The sequence below is a fragment of the Lampris incognitus genome, chromosome 1, assembly GCF_029633865.1.
Source record: "Lampris incognitus isolate fLamInc1 chromosome 1, fLamInc1.hap2, whole genome shotgun sequence".
Lineage (NCBI taxonomy): Eukaryota > Metazoa > Chordata > Actinopteri > Lampriformes > Lampridae > Lampris > Lampris incognitus.
The window spans coordinates 125,654,596-125,673,673 of NC_079211.1; the positions used below are offsets into that span (position 1 = coordinate 125,654,596).

Below are 19,078 nucleotides of genomic sequence, written 5' to 3' on the forward strand. Positions count from 1 at the left end.
TACTTCCTCTTGCGGTGTAGTTACTTCATTGACCACACGGATGAGACATACTGCAGCATAATGGCCTATCTTTCTACAGTTTCCACATTCTACATTTCTGGCAGGACAAAAGTCTGCTTTTCCATGAGGTCTGCCACATCTGTTACACTTGTATCCATTTGTGTTACCTCTTGTTCCTTGTGCATTTGTGGCTCTTCTTTGTCCAGTCCTGTCGTAGCCTGCTGTTCTCCCTCTCTCACCACCACGGGGTGTGTATCTGCTGCTAGCCACTTCGTCTAGCTGTGTGCTACAGTTAGCGGCAGCTCCTTGCTCGCTAACATGACTTTTCACTTGCTCTGACTGCCTCACTAGCTCGACTGCTTTGTTTAGAGTCAAATCCGGCATCAACTGTAATTTCTCTGACAGCTCTCTGTCTAATATCCCTACGACCAGTCTGTCTCGGATATTCTCCTCCTTTACAGCCGCGAATGAACATGTGGATGCCAGCTCATGCAAACTCCTAATATACTCTTCTGCAGACTCACCCTGCCTTTGCATCCGCTGGTGAAACTTGGCGCGTTCGTGAATAACATTGACTTTGGGCACAAAATAATTTTCTAGTTTCTATAACACCGTTTCATAATCATCTTCCTTTTCATTCGCTCCGAACGTGAACGTCTTGTAGACTTGTTCAGCCTCTTTGCCCAACGAATATAGCAACGTACTGACTTGTACTTCTCCGTCTTTCTTATTGAGCTCCGTTGCAGTCCTGTAACGTTGGAAGCGTTGGCGCCACTCCGGCCATTGTTCTGGGTGAGTGAAATCAGTTTTCTGGCGGTGAGAATTTCGCCATTTCGTCCGATTGTCTTCTATGGCTATGGGTACGTAGACTTCTGACACCATGTATAGTAGGATGCAGTATCACGAGGAGGCAAGATATAAGTTTACTGGTTTAATAGAGAACGACTGGTACATGGGTACACTACAATCACATGCGCTGTCACTACACTGCCTGCCCTCTAGCGGCAACATAGCATTTATAGGCCACTGTATTAATGCGAATAAAGTAGTCCCACAACACAAAGTGTTGGCAAAATTTTACACCAAATTCTTTAAAAAAGAAAAGACAAGAAAAGCGTGAGTGTTCGGTTAAAATAATTTGACGATGTAAGTTATTAAATTAGCAATACGTGAGGAGCGTTTGAGTTCGCGTCAAAAAGTTTTGAGTTCGACTTTTCTGCAAAGGAGGGATCTGGACAATAATTGACAAACATCATGGTTACCTTGACAGGGCGCATCAACATGTCATCCTTGTCTGCTCAAGCCCTCCTTAGCTGCATGAACAGCCTTGTTAAAGCGGTTCCAATACTTGATGGTTTTCTCCTGCTACAGGTACTGTTCTATAGAAGTCAGCAAGAGGCATACTTGAACATGTCACTTCACTGAAATATTGTTTCAGTATCTCTGTGATTACTTCTTGGTTCTCATTGGGTTCCAGTGATGGGCTGCTATGAATTATCTTTACTATGTCTCTAGCTTGACCTATTAATTTGGATAAAATCTCCTGACACTGCTCTGCCAGTTGTAGACCCCTCTTTCTCAAGTATGTGTCCATAAGCTCTTCCCACTCATGTACGGAATGCTTGTCTGACCCATCTCCTCTAAAAACAGGAGGCTCTCTCATATCAGACTGCATGACTAACTACATCAGTCAGGTTAAGTGTGGAGTCAATGAGTGGCTGCCCTGCACCTGAACTTGGGCGCCCTTGTCCTCATCTGCCTGACTCATTGGTTTTAGCTGAGCTAATATAGTCTATCCCACTTGCTGGGCGATGTGTGTGATGAGATGACGTAAACCTGGGTCACTCATGTCTGGAATGGCTGAAAGTGTATCAGTGGATCTATGGGTGGATGATAGATGACTAGAGAGACGGGTAGAGCTAAAGGTCGGTGAGCCTACATTACCTGAACCTCTAATTGGAGTATTACACAGCTCCCTCAAAAATCTTCCTTTCCTTAAAACTAAGACCAGAATCAACAGTAGTAGGAACATTGTCTCTCTTTCCAACATTGGACGTCTTCTTCTTTTTTCTGGTTAAACACTTAGTTTAGTGTCACAATAAATATAACGGAAAATGTCCTTCTTTCACAATAAGGAATGAAAAGAGAGAAAAAAAGTTCTCAAGCAAAAAACAACTAGAAAACAGAATTCCTTTTAACTGTGACAATGTCACTTCAATGTAAACTTCTAAAGGTGAACCTTGTGTTGACATCCAGCAACCTCCTGTGACCAGGCTGGTGCTGATCCATGAGGGGGTCACAGCACCAATGTAACCGGTCTGGGCCTGTCCCTGCTGATAGCCCTTGCTATCACTCTGTGTTGTGTTCGGGCATTGTTGTGATGAAGAGGCAGCAGGCAGTGTTGGGTTCCTGGTTCTTTGATAAGGATCTGTGTTGGTACGCATAAATGCGCAAAAGCATCAGCTGTGTGCACTAGCTTGGTCTAGTCAGAAAGGCACGAACTGAGGAAGCCTCTTGGATGAGAGGCGAAACATCTTCACAGATATATACCAAGTCCAGTGGCACTTGATTCAACTCCTTTGGATAACCATGACTTGGATGAATGAGGACATTCACAGACATCAGCTGTGTGTGTGTGACAGACTTGGCTCCCCTTGTTCAGTTGGAAAAGGTTTTGACCCGTGTGCGTACGCTTAACGTGTTCACACACACACACACACACACACACACACACACACACACACACACACACACACACACACACACACACACACACACAAACATCTCTGATCTCAGCATCTCTGAAATATTCCCTGCACCTTTGAACTTTATTGCCTCTTATTTCACCTGTTTCACCTGTATATAGTCAGTCCTTGTGTACTATGTATCTTGAGATTGTTGTGTTGTTTTCCTATGTTAAGTACAATGAGAGCCACGAAACCGGAGTCAAATTCCATGTGCGTGCAAATTTACATGGCCAATAAATCTAATTCTGATTTTTCATTATGATTCATTGGCTACTTAAAGCAAAGGGGCGTGTCTTCCACCGTGAAGGGACTTCATGAACCCCTTCAAACCAATCAGATTTCAGGACTCACAGGCCACCGTGTAACTGAAGAAATACAGGGAAACAGCTCGTTCAAGCCAATTCGGAGCATTGTGAAAGAAGGATCGACGAAGCCACTTGAACATTTAGCTAGATTTTCTTTATTTATAAATACTAATCCCAGTGGACGACCATGGCCTCGGGAGGAGAGTAAGTTGGAATCGAGTGTTAATGTTATGAAAATGTGTTTTTCGCTAAACAAACGACTGTCTTTAAATGTCCTTACCTCGGCTAACGTCAACTAAAGATGCGGTGGCTAACTGAAGTTAGCTTTTCTGGCCCGGTGGCTGATAATGTTAGCTAGTCTGCTAGCAAGCTAATGAGGTCAATTTCATCAGCATCTCCGCACTTTATCGTTCTGTCAGAACGGCTAACGTTATCGTTTTAATGACGGCGAATCTCACGGTTTGTTGTTAACTGCGCTCTGCTGTCATCAAACACTAGTCAGATTTAGCTGGTCAGGTTAGGTGCGTGAGAGGTAGCGGGTTGACAAAACGCTGCCATGCTATTGTGCTAAAGATAGCCTAGTGGCTAGATCGAGGCCAAGACCGTCCACCGTCACACCGGCATAGATCAAGTTGGCCTACCGAGTCATCGGCCCATCCCTTCAACTGCCATCATCATCGGAACAGAAATTAACAAGTTTATCACTGCCATAGATTTAACAGCAGGTCGATTATCGCATGTTAACACGCAGATGGTTCTCAGCCTAGCTAGCTCGCAGTCCGCAAGCTGTCAGACTGGCCAGGTATCAGCATAGCATGCTAACCTATTTGCTCGTAAATTCATTCCAGTAGATAAACAATTATTAATGCTCTATTTCCTTATTGGTAAACAATACCGGGCTGTACACTGTGTATTCAAGATTGTGTGGCAATACAGCTGACAACAAATAGTTCATATTACGTGTGGGCTCTTTCACGGGGAAGCTTAACAGTTTTTTTTAAAACCCTTTTGCTGTGTCATCTGGGCTTGCTCACACGCCAGTCAGTTAGCTCAGAGGCTAGTGTTAGCCTGCTAAAAACACGAGAGGGAAACTATCCGTCCAAACTCTTAGTATTCTAGAAACCCTGGATTATTTAAAACTTCCCGTTCAACATTATCAATGAAAATGAAAGTAGTATTCAGGTCATCTGTTGAAATAATAAGCACTTAAAACTTGTTTTCGTGGTTTTAGTCTGTGAGATGCTTTTTGTGCACCATAATGTATTTTTTGGCTCCTAACTATTTCACTCGGATTTGCATCTGTATTCTTTTCACAGGTCGAAAAATGATGATCTTTCTACTGCAATTCTGAAACAGAAGAACAGGCCCAACAGACTGATTGTTGATGAATCTATTAATGAAGATAATAGTGTGGTCTCACTCTCTCAGGTAGCCATCAAAAGGTTAAAATATCAATTGAGATTTAAATTGAGTTGTTTACGGTGATGCATCGGTTTCCTGCGGTACAGGGTTTTTGTTTTCATTTGAAGCTCTTATCAGGTGCATAATTAGTATACTGTTGATAACTTCAGGTTGCATGTTAAATGTATTTTTAGACCAAGATGGATGAGCTGCAGCTCTTTCGTGGTGACACAGTACTGATGAAAGGAAAGAAGAGGCGAGAGACGGTGTGCATTGTGTTGTCTGATGACACCTGTTCTGATGAAAAGGTCCGCATGAACAGGGTTGTGCGCAACAACTTGAGGGTCCGACTGGGGGATGTCATCAGGTGGGGCATTACACACTCCTCTAACTTCAAGCTCACAATCTTTCAAGCAGATAAGCAATATTAAGTGGAACTTTCTCCCTTAGCATTCAGCCATGTCCTGATGTGAAGTATGGAAAGAGGATTCATGTTCTCCCAATAGATGACACAGTAGAGGGAATTACTGGAAACCTTTTTGAGGTCTACCTCAAGCCATACTTCCTAGAGGCTTACAGGCCCATCCGCAAGGGTAAGCATCAATTTCTAGCGCTGTACCAAAGATTTTAATGGGACCAGATAATCAGACCTGTATCTAATGAAGAAGAAAGGCTACATGTAGTTTTTGTATGCAGATCTAATAGTTTGCTCCCTCTCCCCTTGCCAAGGTGATATCTTTCTGGTCAGGGGAGGCATGCGTGCTGTGGAGTTCAAGGTGGTAGAGACCGATCCCTCCCCATACTGTATCGTTGCTCCTGATACGGTCATCCACTGTGAGGGAGAGCCCATCAGAAGAGAGGTGGGTGATGGACATGCAGCATGTGAACTGGTTTACAATTGTCATAAGACATCAAAATGTATCTTATGCTCTCTGCTTGTATAGGATGAGGAAGAGTCCCTGAATGAGGTTGGCTATGATGACATTGGAGGAGTGAGGAAGCAGCTAGCTCAAATCAAAGAGATGGTGGAGCTGCCTCTCAGACACCCTGCACTATTCAAGGCTATTGGAGTCAAGGTAGGAAATGGTTTGATTTGCAGGGGTGAACTAAAAAAAACTAAACTTTTACTTTCATGGAACATAATGCTTTTTCTCTTGCAGTTTTTTATATTTGTATGTTCTCTTGCAGTTGCATATATATATATACACTACCGTTCAAAAGTTTGGGATCACCCAAACAATTTCGTGTTTTCCATGAAAAGTCACACTTATTCACCACCATATGTTGTGAAATGAATAGAAAATAGAGTCAAGACATTGACAAGGTTAGAAATAATGATTTTTATTTGAAATAAGATTTTTTTTACATCAAACTTTGCTTTCGTCAAAGAATCCTCCATTTGCAGCAATTACAGCATTGCAGACCTTTGGCATTCTAGCTGTTAATTTGTTGAGGTAATCTGGAGAAATTGCACCCCACGCTTCCAGAAGCAGCTCCCACAAGTTGGATTGGTTGGATGGGCACTTCTTTGAGCAGATTGAGTTTCTGGAGCATCACATTTGTGGGGTCAATTAAACGCTCAAAATGGCCAGAACAAGAGAACTTTCATCTGAAACTCGACAGTCTATTCTTGTTCTTAGAAATGAAGGCTATTCCATGCGAGAAATTGCTAAGAAATTGAAGATTTCCTACACCGGTGTGTACTACTCCCTTCAGAGGACAGCACAAACAGGCTCTAACAGGTACTATTTAATGAAGATGCCAGTTGGGGACCTGTGAGGCGTCTGTTTCTCAAACTAGAGACTCTAATGTACTTATCTTCTTGCTCAGTTGTGCAACGCGGCCTCCCACTTCTTTTTCTACTCTGGTTAGAGCCTGTTTGTGCTGTCCTCTGAAGGGAGTAGTACACACCGGTGTAGGAAATCTTCAATTTCTTAGCAATTTCTCGCATGGAATAGCCTTCATTTCTAAGAACAAGAATAGACTGTCGAGTTTCAGATGAAAGTTCTCTTTTTCTGGCCATTTTGAGCGTTTAGTTGACCCCACAAATGTGATGCTCCAGAAACTCAATCTGCTCAAAGAAGTGCCCATCCAACCAATCCAACTTGTGGGAGCTGCTTCTGGAAGCGTGGGGTGCAATTTCTCCAGATTACCTCAACAAATTAACAGCTAGAATGCCAAAGGTCTGCAATGCTGTAATTGCTGCAAATGGAGGATTCTTTGACGAAAGCAAAGTTTGATGTAAAAAAAATCTTATTTCAAATAAAAATCATTATTTCTAACCTTGTCAATGTCTTGACTCTATTTTCTATTCATTTCACAACATATGGTGGTGAATAAGTGTGACTTTTCATGGAAAACACAAAATTGTTTGGGTGATCCCAAACTTTTGAACGGTAGTGTATATATATATATATATATATATAAAATCCTCACTACTATTCTTGTTGATGCTGACACAATTAGTTCTTAAGTTTTTGTTTTGACATATTGTACTAACATGAGTATATATCATATTGGAATAACAGGTCAACTAACAAAAAAAAAACTATCACAACTTGTATTTAATTTCTGATTCCTCACAGTCATCTTGCACTTGTATCTAGTTAAATTTAGAAATGGTGCTCAGGCACTTAAGTTCGAGGTTGCTCCAATGGTCAATGTATTCTTTGATTGTTTCTAACCTCTCATGTAAGTCACTTTGGACAAAAGCGTCTGCTAAATGAATAAATATAAATATTTGCTGTTAGGACCAGCGCCTACATGATCATGTCAATAGTGACAAAACTGTTTAAACCTCTTCCCACTCTCCAGCCTCCACGTGGTATCCTGCTGTATGGACCCCCTGGAACAGGAAAGACTTTGATTGCTAGAGCTGTGGCCAATGAAACTGGAGCCTTCTTCTTCCTCATAAATGGTGGGAATCATCATAGTAATGTTGGCTTTGTTCCCAAGTTTGCATTAGATTGTTTGCCTTTTTCCCCTTTTATTGGCTTGATTTTTAAAATGATAAATCTCCATGTATCAAAAGCCTCTCATATGGCAAAATATTTGATCCTCTGTTCCAGGTCCTGAAATCATGAGTAAACTAGCAGGAGAGAGTGAGAGTAACCTCAGGAAGGCCTTTGAGGAAGCTGAGAAGAACGCCCCTGCCATCATCTTCATTGATGAACTTGATGCTATTGCTCCCAAGAGAGAGAAGGTGAGAAAGGAGCAAAGGACACTAAATGAATGCATGGAAAGTAGGGCATTATACCTTGCTTAATGTTCTGTAGTTTTTTTAACTCATTTGTTGTGTGGTTGTCTGTGTAGACTCATGGAGAGGTGGAGAGGCGCATTGTGTCTCAGCTCTTGACTCTGATGGATGGGTTGAAGCAGAGAGCTCATGTCATTGTCATGGCTGCCACAAACAGACCCAACAGCATTGACCCGGCTCTGAGGAGATTTGGTAAATGTTTATTCAAACATTTGCTAATGCTTGGAAAAGGGATCTAGAAGTGCAGAAGGTGCACCGGCGTCACTGGCCAATAATTGTTTTATAATTGTTTTATAGATATTGTGTGTGCACAGGGTTCTGCAGGTCCTGGGAAAGGCATAATTGTTTGGTCTGGACTTTATGAACTTTTTAAGTTCTGATCTGTTTGAAGGGTATGAATGCTCCATGTGGAACTTGGTGCACACTAGACTAGTCCAAAGTGTTTGGCACAAATCGGGGTTCTTGGTCTTTTTAAATCAGGATGTGGTGCAGACCATATGTGGTTTGAAAACAATTTCAAAAGAGGCAATTTGTCAATCTGATAACTGTAGATCCTATACCATTTGTGCAAAACTCATCTCCCTCTTTACCTAGTTGGTAAGCTAAAAGCAACATTAACTGATTACTATTGGCAATGGAAAATATACTGTCTTACACAATCTTAACAACATTGTGAACTTCTGTCAGGACTTTTTAAAGAGGGCTATATGTGATATCGCCCTTAAATGCAGTTCTAATGATCATCAAAATATTGTATTTTCTTGATACATTCAGGTCTTTCAACCTATCTGGTCTAAACAAGTCTTCCTTTTCCCATTTGTTTCAGTTGTAAAGTTGTCTAACTGGTAATAAAAATGTCTGATTTTAAATTGATAAAGTTGTTAATACACTGGACCTATTTCAGTGACATTGCACTGAAGAATAAGCAGACAGTGGTGTTTTCAAGCATGTCTTGTATTGGATGCACACGCTCGCAGTAATTTTCCTCTGTTTTGTCTCATTTGATTATTGCATGACATTTAAAAAACTTTTGTTTTTAATAAGACGTTGAACTTGAATTTGTTTCCTTTTCTTTCTCTCCTATCTTCCAGGGCGTTTCGATAGGGAAGTGGACATTGGTATCCCTGATGCTACAGGCAGATTGGAGATCCTTCAGATACACACAAAGAACATGAAACTGGCTGACGACGTTGACCTGGAACAAGTCTGTATATGCAAATCTTGTCTGCTTTCAGTTTGTGCCTCAGAACACATGGATATAAGATACGTTACTAATCCCAAAGGGAATACTGGATAATGCTTTTATTGAAAGTAACTGCTGTTGTTAAGCAAGAAAACTTTGGATACATTTTAGTCCTTTCCTTTTAGGTTCCTTAAGTCCAAACACACTGCGTAGTTTGTCTGGAAGTGAATGGTAAGCTTGTGGGCACCAAAGTGACTCTTGTCTGTGTGTACTTAGGTGGCCAATGAGACTCATGGGCATGTTGGTGCAGATCTGGCTGCTCTGTGCTCTGAGGCCGCCCTGCAGGCCATTAGAAAGAAGATGGACCTGATTGACCTAGAGGATGAGACCATTGATGCTGAAGTCATGAACTCTCTGGCTGTCACCATGGATGACTTCAAGGTGAGAACAATAACACCTTGTGTAGTGTAATGATTGTAAGTTATTTTTTGTGTTAGATTGTATGACTTGGCTTGTTTATTGTAAGCACTACCTAATATACATACTTTTGTGTTCCAGTGGGCCCTGAGTCAGAGTAACCCATCAGCACTGAGAGAGACAGTCGTGGAGGTTCCCAACATCACCTGGGATGACATTGGAGGTCTGGATGATGTCAAGAGGGAGCTGCAGGAGCTTGTGCAGGTGTGTGTGTGTGTGTGTATTTTTTATAGCTTAAACAAAAACACATATATATATAATGAAATTGATGTAATGAACCTCACAAGTGAAATGTCAACCTTGGTGTACCTAATTTCCCTCCCAATATTTAAGTATCCTGTGGAGCACCCAGACAAGTTCTTGAAGTTTGGCATGACCCCATCCAAAGGTGTGCTCTTCTATGGCCCTCCTGGATGTGGTAAGACACTGCTGGCCAAGGCTATTGCCAATGAGTGCCAGGCCAACTTTATTTCCATCAAGGGACCAGAGCTGCTCACAATGTGGTTTGGAGAGTCGGAGGCCAATGTCAGAGAGATCTTTGACAAGGTGAGATAATGCAGAAGGTGCTGCAGTACAACCCATATTGGGATACATGAGCATAGTGGTTAGTATATTATGTGAACTATACATCCAATGCAGTAATGTTGAAAAAGGATCAATATTATTCACATTTGAAGTCCTTTGTTTTTATATATATATATACATACACACACACAAAACGCTGCACCTAAAAGCCAGTAATATTTTAATGTGTTTTGTGTACAGGCTCGTCAGGCAGCCCCATGTGTCCTGTTCTTTGATGAGCTGGATTCCATAGCCAAGGCCCGGGGTGGCAATGTGGGAGATGGTGGTGGAGCAGCTGACCGTGTCATCAACCAGATCCTGACTGAGATGGACGGCATGTCCAGCAAGAAGAACGTTTTCATTATTGGCGCCACCAACAGACCAGACATCATCGACCCCGCCATCTTGAGACCTGGGCGTCTGGACCAGCTCATCTACATCCCCTTGCCTGATGAAAAGAGCAGGATCAACATCCTCAAGGCCAATCTTCGCAAGAGCCCGATCAGCAAGGTTAGAACATTGCTGTTTTTGTGTTCAGGGGACATGATGTGTCTGTACAGTTCCTTTTGATTAAAATGAGCCTTGAATGATTCCTATGGGAAGTTTGCTCATAGGGGCAGCAGGTAACATGATGCCAAGGAAGAAACTGAATAAATGTTGTAAAGAATTGAGAAAGGGGACAAAAGCAGTGCTGCCAAGATGGAAACCATAGAAACATGTTCGTAAAAATGTATGATTGAACTATTTGTGAAGTTGCCCTGAAATTTAGCTTTAATGGTCTTAAAAGTAGTGTTGATTCTTCTTGCTGTTATCCAAGTCTGAAATCAGTCTAATCGTGCAGACCTATATTCTGGTGATTCAACCTCTCTGGTCAAAGTTAATTTTCATTTTCCAATTTGTGTCAATTATGAAGTCGGCCGTATATTCTAACTGGTGTTGAATGCCAGCGTGGTAAATTTAACTGGTGAAAAGTTGCAGACATCTTTGACTTTTTTTCTTTTTTTTTTTTTCCTCCCTGTTATGATGCAATCAAGAGTAAGCAGGCGGTAGTATTCTCATATCCTAGGTAGTTAGTTTATCCTTTTTGGAAATTCTCTTTTTAATAAGGACATGAAAATGAAACCTCTTCGGGTTAATCCCTAGAATTGTTAAACGTGACCGCATAAAAATGCAGGCTAAGCAAAACCATAATCTAATTAGAAGAGTGCACTCAGCAGAGTGCAAATCCCCACCTGGAATATCTTCCCTTCTCTGGTGTGTGGACTTGGTGACAAAACACCCCTTTTTTCACCTACTGGGAGAAGAAAGAATACAGAGGCACACCTGCCTAGTATCTCCCCGTCTCCTGTGCTCGGACTTAGTTCAAAATCCAGCTGAGGACTTGGCAGTCAATTGTGGTATAAAACCAATTTTCAAAGGTTTTTAATCACTGCAACCATGAGAGGTCCTTGATCATACAGTCATAACTGCACAAAAAGTATTAGGCTAACTGGCCCAGTCGTATGCAAGATTAGCAGCAGATAGATACACGCACACACAGACAGAAAAACCAGTGTCTTTCCTGCCATTATAAGACTTGCGCAGAGCCCAAGTTTATTGAACGGGAAATGTGAAGAAAAGTTTCTAATATGCAGTGCTGAAGCTAAAAAATCCTGCCTAATAACGTTTTGCCTGTCAGTCTGGATGCGCAGACTCCTAGGTGGACCCTCATACAAATGCGACCAATATGAACTTGCACTTTCCAAAAAGTAAAGGTTTGCTATGTGACCATTTAGGTCTAATCCTGTCTTTGTTTTTATAATATAATTGGGTATATTGTTTACGGTCGCACATGCACAACACATCTACGGTTGACTCAGATTAGGCAGTGACAAGAATGTGCAACACTTCCTGTTTTGACTGCAGCCTAGAGGAAGTTGTTCTTTTTATAACAGTGGTCACCAACCTTTTCAAGCCCAAGATCACATCCCAAGTCCAAATGTAAACCAAGATCTACCACTGGCAAAAAAAACAACAAACAAGACCATAATATAGTTCTACTTTGACACTTTATTTTGTTACCTGTCAGTCATAAGCCAGTTGTTTTTGTTTCAAAGCCCCTATCAAATGTCTCTCACCAAGATCACAAGCCAATTATCATTTAATTATGACAACAGGCAAAGTATTAATTTAATCATAAAAATGGTATAATCAGAAGTAAGTGCAACTATCATAATCAAAATGTTATGACAGCAGTCATATTAAAAATGTTCAATATTCCCACAGGCCTATCACTCATTCACCATTCGTAATAACCTCAACAGTCAATTACAAGCCTAAGACAATCGTGTGCAGTACTGTTTCACTTTACCTTTTAAACAACATACAACACAGTTGATATACTTTTGTAAACAATAGCCTACAACAGATCATATTTCAAACTGGCAATACTCACGCACTCTGATGGCTGTGGATGGAACCCCCCCCCCTCCCACACACACACACACACACACACATTCAATGTGATGGCTGTGATTGCACACTATCAGCAAGTGCTCTGTAGTCTGGCTCATAGTTTGATACAGCAAGTCCGACAGTCTGTGAGATGTCTGTTAGTTAGACAAGACCTGTTGTTTGACTTGATTATTTTCATCTGTGAAAAGGCCATCTCACAGAGATATGTTGATCCAAAGTAGGCCTTCACCTTAAGTGCGCAAGATGAAGGGAGGGGAAACTTTTCAGTGTTTACAAGACCCCAAAAGTCACTGTCTCTGGATCTTGCTTTCAACTCACTGTCATTTAGCTGTTGGTTTGGTGAAAAGCGACTGCTGTGCTTTCAATATAGACTTGAGCTCGTCAACTTTTCTTTGAACGAAGCATGCTCTTTAGCAGGTAGGTGTCTTTGAACTTGGGGTGGATGGTGTTGTGGTTCCCCTCCACGTTACTCTTTCTCGTGAGCGCTACAGCCTGGTGACAAATCGGGCAAATTGGTTTGTCCTTTACTATGGGAACAGAAACTTGTGTTCCCATTCTATGTGAAAATTATAAGTTTTTAGCTTTTTCCATTGTGCCTCCGCCATCGTGTATCGTTAGCTTGAAAGCTCGTGAGTGTAACAAGAAGTGCCTGAGCTAGGTAAGGCAGGAGTCAGGGGTGTAATTTGTTAGCCGTTAACCTAGAAACTGCATTTTGATTGGCCAGATATACCCCTTTCCTGCCCCTCGACCACCATCACTACACATAGAGTTCACACAGGGTGCCTTTGAAATTAAAATAAATAATGAATAAATAAAAAAAATTGCACATTTGTGGGTTTTTTTCCTCTGATTTTGAAAAGTTCTCGCGATTGACTTGGAATGCTTCCAAGATTGACTTGTCGACCGCAATTGATTGACAGATGGCGACTCCTGTTTTATAACTTTCATATTTTTTGGTTTATCAAAATTCTTAACTTTTGATCATTTCGCTGCCTGATCCGAATCAACCGTAGATGTGAGTCACCCACACATGTGCACTGTTGACTTAGATCAGGCAGAGAAAGAGAGCAGTGTTGGTCGAGTGAGCTAGAGAGTGAATGAAGAGAAGGGGCGGCGATGGTGAGAACAAATCTACAATCTAATCTAAAACAATCTAATCTAAATGTTTTTTAAGGTTTTTAATTACTGCAACCACGAGAGGTTCTTCATCATATAGGCATAACTGTACACAAAAGATTTTTAGGCTGATAGAGCCAGTAGTTTGTGAGATTAACCGCATGCACACACAGTCACGCATGACCAACCAAATGCATAATCCCTGCCAGGTGGGGATAATAATGCTTTACCTTTTATTTGGTGTCCATCGAGTTGCCATGGCCTTGAACTTAAAAATAATCTTATTTTCTAAACTTAAATCCTCCATTTTTTCCCCCTTTTCTCCTTTGCCTCCCCTATCTTAATAGGATGTGGACCTAGACTTCTTGGCTAAGATGACCAATGGCTTCTCTGGAGCTGATCTTACAGAGATCTGCCAACGGGCATGCAAACTGGCCATCAGAGAGAGTATTGAGAATGAGATCCGCAGAGAGAAGGAGAGGCAGACCAATCCATCAGCTATGGTCTGTTCTCACACACTCAACGGCCCTGTTGCCATCATTGTCACCCTTTTGTTATTATTTTTTAAACATGTCGACAGATGTGCTCTTACCCTACAGTTTGATCTCTTGATATTTAAGACTTGTATCCCTCTCCTTACCCCTTTTCACAGGAGGTGGAAGAGGATGACCCTGTGCCTGAGATCAGGAAGGATCACTTCGAGGAGGCCATGCGATTCGCTCGTCGTTCCGTCAGTGACAATGACATTCGCAAATATGAGATGTTTGCCCAGACGCTGCAGCAGAGCCGTGGCTTTGGCTGCTTCAGGTACATTTCGCTGTTAGTATTTCTTAAAGGCATACTGAGCAGGATTCTCTCCCCTGAAGTGGCAAACTAATCCAGAAATGTATCTACTTGGTCATATACTTATGACCTATGACAAGAGATCCTGCCTGCTTTTATTTCTTGTATTCTGAATATTTGGGAGCAATCTGTTGTCGGTGGATCTGTCAGTCAACACCTGCAACCAAATACCACTGCTCGTAACAGCGTGATTCTTTGAAACGGCAGCGTTGAGCGTTAGAAGGAGAGAAGAGTGACATGAAGTGGTGGGCTTCACATTTTTGTTGAGTCAGGAAGGATGGGCCAGCTTTCCAAGTTGTTTGCAAGCCACAAGCAGCAGAATGCTTCTCAGTATGCCTTTTTTTAATGAATGCTGGATTTATTGTGCTTTACATAAATTATCTTTTTAAGAATGGCTAAGAACCAGTACCACTCTTTCTCTCATGTCAGGTTTCCCTCAAGTGCTTCAGGGGGTAGTGGTCCAAGCCAGGGCACAGGTGGTACTGGAAGCGCTCCAGTTTACAATGAAGATAACGACGATGACCTTTATGCATAAGCATATACTGCCACACAGTGGCCAGTACTGGGATCACACCTGTACAAATTCTCACCAGATTCCACATTTTTAGGACTTTGTGCTTCTTTAATGTGTTCCTTTTTTTCCTTTTTTTTTTCTATGATTTTCCCTCGGGTGAAGAAAGCATGTAGCTGCTTGGTTTGCTCCGGCTTAGGTATGGGTCAGGGGATGAGAGGAGTTTGGCAACTGAAGGCATTTGGTAAATTCAGATGGGGAAGAGGGAGGGTGTTGAGTGGCCTCATTCTCAGTATATCACATCGCTACATGAATGGCTTTAGTGATGGGATTATATGCTAGACTATAAGAAAAAAAAACGTTGCTAATGACTTCCTCTTTTTTTAAATGAACAGTAGCATATAATGTATGACAAGTTTGTCAAGGTTGTTGGAAAAATAAAATCTCACAAAATGGATTTTTTTTTTTTGACATAGTTGCTGTATTCATTACTTTTGTCATAAGTGTAATTTTTGGGGTGGGGGGTGGGGGAATATGTCCCATTCCAATGCTTAAAGGGGAAAACAGTTCCACTACAGTTACAGCTTTTTTTTTTCTTTATTCCAAATTTGTCACCTAAGACTCTGATGACGGAGGAGCATAGTAAATACTTTTCCGTGTCTGTCAGCTGTGGTTTTCAAATCTCTCTCCACCCCTTTTCAGTGCATGTTCCGTCCTTGCTGAAATCTGAAGGCCTTTTCTTTCTCCCTGACCCGGTTGTCAGAATGACAAAGAACAGTAAGCTCATGTCCTTGGTATATTCTGGTGTGATTTCAAGTACAGAGAAAATAGTTGACTGAAGTAAAAAGAGCAAGCCAGGGAGCCAGAAAGGAACTTGATGAATACAAATTATGAAGTAAAGCCTAAATAAAAAAAGTACATTTTACCTCTCAACTGACAAATGTATCAAAAGAGCAAAATAGGTGTGAATTTCATAAAGTTTCCATTAACTCTGCCTACATACCATGCTCATCTTTCCTACCGAGTATTTTGCACGTACTCCTAATACCTTGGAATGCAACATTGTCCTTGTGCCGTGTGGTGCTGTTGTTGTTGACCACATGCTGTCACTCTTGCACTCAATAATTTTGGCACAAAATTTTTTTTTTAATAAGTTTTAATTGAATATATCTCAAGAATCAGAAAATGTTACATGGGAGTGTCGGAGCCCTGAACATTTGATAAGTTTAGTGATAACATTTTCATTAAAGTGGTTCGTGCCACTGTCGGAACACAATGGTTATCGACATTTTGCGCTCATCTAAAATATTAATTTTAAATCTGTTTCTTCAGTGTGCTCATGTTATAAAGCACACATCTTGATGTGGTACGTGCACAGACTTGTCAGTATGGATCATGAAAGGGGAAATGAGGATGCTCCATGTCTCTCCAGACTCTCTTGCCTGCCCTCTGTGGGGGGGAAAGCAATCAGAGGAAATTAGTAGGTCTCCACTAAGTTCATATCTGACTGGTCGGTGTGCTTATAAAATGTACCAGTTCAACTCTTCTTACTCAAGATATTCAAATCATAACTGTCTAAAGAAAAGTGTTAAAATTGCTTGATCAGAGATTTCTAGAAGCTCCAGTACGGGCCAGTAGTTTATGGACCTTCCTCAGATCCTACTGTAGTCCCGAGGGTCTGTATATATTTGTATAAATGCTAATCATAGTGTAAATTTATTTTTTTTGAGTGGGGTGGGGTGAAGCAGCTGCAACTTACACAGGAAAGAGTGCAAGTAGTGACTCACCTCAACTGTAGGGATGATGAATCGCTCGTTGCGGTTGATGGAGTCAATCTGCATCACGTCGTCCTCTGACAGAGAAAAGTCAAACACCTGCAGATTCTGCTGGATCCTTGAGGCTGTCACACTCTTGGGGATGCATACCACACCTCTTTGAATATGCCACCTATGGATGTCACACGTGACTGGGTCACGATTTGACGAAAGTAGGAATGTATGTAAAAATGCATCATGTATTTGATTGGTCTATGATCTTAATCATCACCGGCAGTCACTTGGATCGAGTATGACTGTCCTTTAGGACACCTGCACGTGACAGCTTTTTATGTAGAGTGGCTGATGCACCTGCAGCCACCACGGTCCTTGGCAGGGGGTGGCCAGAGTCCAATGGCATGGAGAACCAAGACGATTGGGGACCACCCTCTGCAGCCTTCATCCACCTTCACTGCCATTGTGACCTGGAGACGACATCTGTCGTTGAGGTAATTTTTGGGTTGCGTTTTGTCTGGTACCTCCCCCTTGACCTATCTGCCTTGGATGACCCTACCAGGAGCCAAGCTCCGGATGGCGTAGCTCTTGGGATCATTGGTACGTGCAAGCTTCACCACGACAAGGTGGCAATCCAGGAGAAGATGATCTTAATGTATAGGTGCCGAAACGGAAATTGAACTGAGAGTTAAGAGATGTACCCAGAACTGTTTTACCTAAGGATCACCTGAGCAGGTGTCTTCTGGTATCGATTGGCAATGGCTCCCAGCTTGGGGTCCTCCAGCAGGTGTGGTTCATCAGGACAGGCCCAAGGTCGGTCCCCACTGCCCAGGGGGCTGTAGGCTGTTACACAAACTCCAGCTGACCTAAGACAGATTTAAAGTTTATTCTGCACACTGACAAACCATGAAAAAATTGCAGCAAGTGAAATAGTGTGTTGGTAATACATTAAAGGATGACACACACACACACATGCAAATACATACTGACCGACAATGAGACAGCAGATCTGCTTGTAAAAAATATGGATGACACTCCACCTACAGCACAGGAACAAAAGCACATACAGTCTCAGTTTAAGAGACTGTCAATCCATTCATTATCTTGTGAGATTCTGAACGCTCAAATTGGCATGTGAGAAATAATCACTCCCAGCTGCTGCTGAGTCTATACCTGGTTGACCACAGGTTTGTACTTTGCCATGCTGATGACATCATCAGTCTGTCTGGCATTGAAATTGGACAGTCCTATGGCCTTGACCAGACCCTTGTCCACCAGGCTCTCCATGGCCACCCAAGTGTCACGGTAGTGTGTGTCAGCGTAACACACACTCCCATCCTCCCTTCGAGGCATCAGCTCTTTCCCACGCCTGAAATATACACAACAGTATCACCAGGCAACATGACAGACAGGTGATTTACCTATATTGACCTTGGGTTTTACACTAAAAGCCAAGTAAAAAGATAGGGAGGGCAGAACAAAAGGTATAAGTATGCATGTTGCTCACTGGAAGGCCATAGGCCAGTGCATGAGGTAGAGGTCCAAGTAGGAGAGGCCCAGGTGGGCCAGGCTAGTCCTGCAGGCTTCTTCCACATCCTCTGGGTCATGCTTGGTGTTCCACAACTTGGATGTTATAAACACCTCCTCACGACGCAGAGCCTAGCAGAGAACATATTAGGCAACATATCAGGCAGGCAAGTCACACCTTTAATAATGGAGAAACGTTTTTGTTCAACTGGTGAGGCGGTTTCGGGATGTTGCTTGAATCTGAAACAGATAAAAATCCCCGTATGTGTGAGGAAAAAGCTTATTACCTTCCCCGGGCCAATCCTGAGAGCCAGAGCCTCTCCCACCTCCTGCTCGTTGCTGTATGCGGCAGCACAGTCGACGTGTTTGTACCCACAGTCTAAAGCTGCCAACACTGCCTGCTTCACCTGAAGGCACACGTACACACACCAAGTCAACTCACTCCCTGTAGAAATTGAGCATTGTGATTTACAAGAAAAAAAGTGTTTGGTCCCAAATGGAGTAAATGTTTTTTTTCAGTGTTGAAAGACATGAAAGAAAGCTTTAAGAGTTAAAATGTCACAAATTTTTTTTTTTTTTTAGATAAGAGGTAAAGCAAAGTTATTGGAACCTGTCCTGGAGCACTCTTCCATGTGCCGAGCCCAACCATGGGCATCCTCTGCCCTGATGAGAGAGTTACAAACGCGCTCATGTTCCAGCTCTTAGCACCTGGCCAAGGAACAAAAAAAGAGTCACACTTGCCCTCTTCCTGAATGTTTAAATGAAGCGTTGACCCGCTGCAGAGACCAGTCGACCTATGTAGTTTTGCCCCGTGGCAGGCCAGTCACCGTGACAAAGTCCTAATACTGTGTTACTGATTATCACTCACATCTGAATTCATTAACTGCAGCGCTGCAAGTCTTTTATGTGTGTAAGATAGATAGAT

General features: G+C 42.2%; 2 protein-coding genes across 3 annotated transcripts; one reads left to right on the forward strand and one right to left on the reverse strand.

Annotated features, from left to right (window-relative positions):
• The first annotated feature begins 3,108 nt into the window (after positions 1-3,108).
• vcp (valosin containing protein) lies at positions 3,109-15,325 on the forward strand. The gene is made up of 17 exons (XM_056291132.1): positions 3,109-3,256; positions 4,369-4,480; positions 4,648-4,820; positions 4,904-5,046; positions 5,183-5,313; positions 5,398-5,529; positions 7,268-7,370; positions 7,522-7,655; positions 7,766-7,901; positions 8,801-8,913; positions 9,169-9,333; positions 9,451-9,573; positions 9,703-9,915; positions 10,135-10,443; positions 13,851-14,006; positions 14,156-14,310; positions 14,776-15,325. The coding sequence occupies exons 1-17, from the start codon at positions 3,240-3,242 to the stop codon at positions 14,879-14,881; spliced, it is 2,421 nt and encodes an 806-aa protein (XP_056147107.1). The 5' UTR covers positions 3,109-3,239; the 3' UTR covers positions 14,882-15,325.
• A 650-nt stretch (positions 15,326-15,975) lies between these two features.
• Positions 15,976-18,884, reverse strand: akr1a1a (aldo-keto reductase family 1, member A1a (aldehyde reductase)). Of its 2 annotated transcripts, none has more exons than XM_056291144.1 (8): positions 18,764-18,884; positions 18,441-18,560; positions 18,134-18,285; positions 17,800-17,995; positions 17,617-17,666; positions 17,343-17,492; positions 16,645-16,804; positions 15,976-16,306 (listed from the first exon to the last, which is right to left on the reverse strand). In XM_056291144.1, the coding sequence occupies exons 1-8, from the start codon at positions 18,842-18,844 to the stop codon at positions 16,241-16,243; spliced, it is 975 nt and encodes a 324-aa protein (XP_056147119.1). In that variant the 5' UTR covers positions 18,845-18,884; the 3' UTR covers positions 15,976-16,240. The 2 variants fall into 2 exon arrangements, 1 of the variants encoding a protein (XP_056147119.1); XR_008811112.1 differs by lacking the exon at positions 15,976-16,306 and adding an exon at positions 16,984-17,096 and having other exon boundaries at positions 16,705-16,823.
• Positions 18,885-19,078: the final 194 nt, after the last annotated feature.

Coding starts and splice junctions, on each gene's coding strand:
- akr1a1a (XM_056291144.1), bottom strand. CDS start 18,844: ATGAGCGCGTTTGTAACTCTCTCATCAGGGCAGAGGATGCCCATGGTT. Junction 18,561..18,763: donor GGAAGAGTGCTCCAGGACAG/GTTCCAATAACT, acceptor GTGTGCCTTCAG/GTGAAGCAGGCAGTGTTGGC. Junction 16,307..16,644: donor TCATCATCCCTACAGTTGAG/GTGAGTCACTAC, acceptor TCCCCCCCACAG/AGGGCAGGCAAGAGAGTCTG.
- vcp (XM_056291132.1), top strand. Junction 5,047..5,182: donor TTACAGGCCCATCCGCAAGG/GTAAGCATCAAT, acceptor CCCCTTGCCAAG/GTGATATCTTTCTGGTCAGG. Junction 9,334..9,450: donor TCACCATGGATGACTTCAAG/GTGAGAACAATA, acceptor TTTGTGTTCCAG/TGGGCCCTGAGTCAGAGTAA.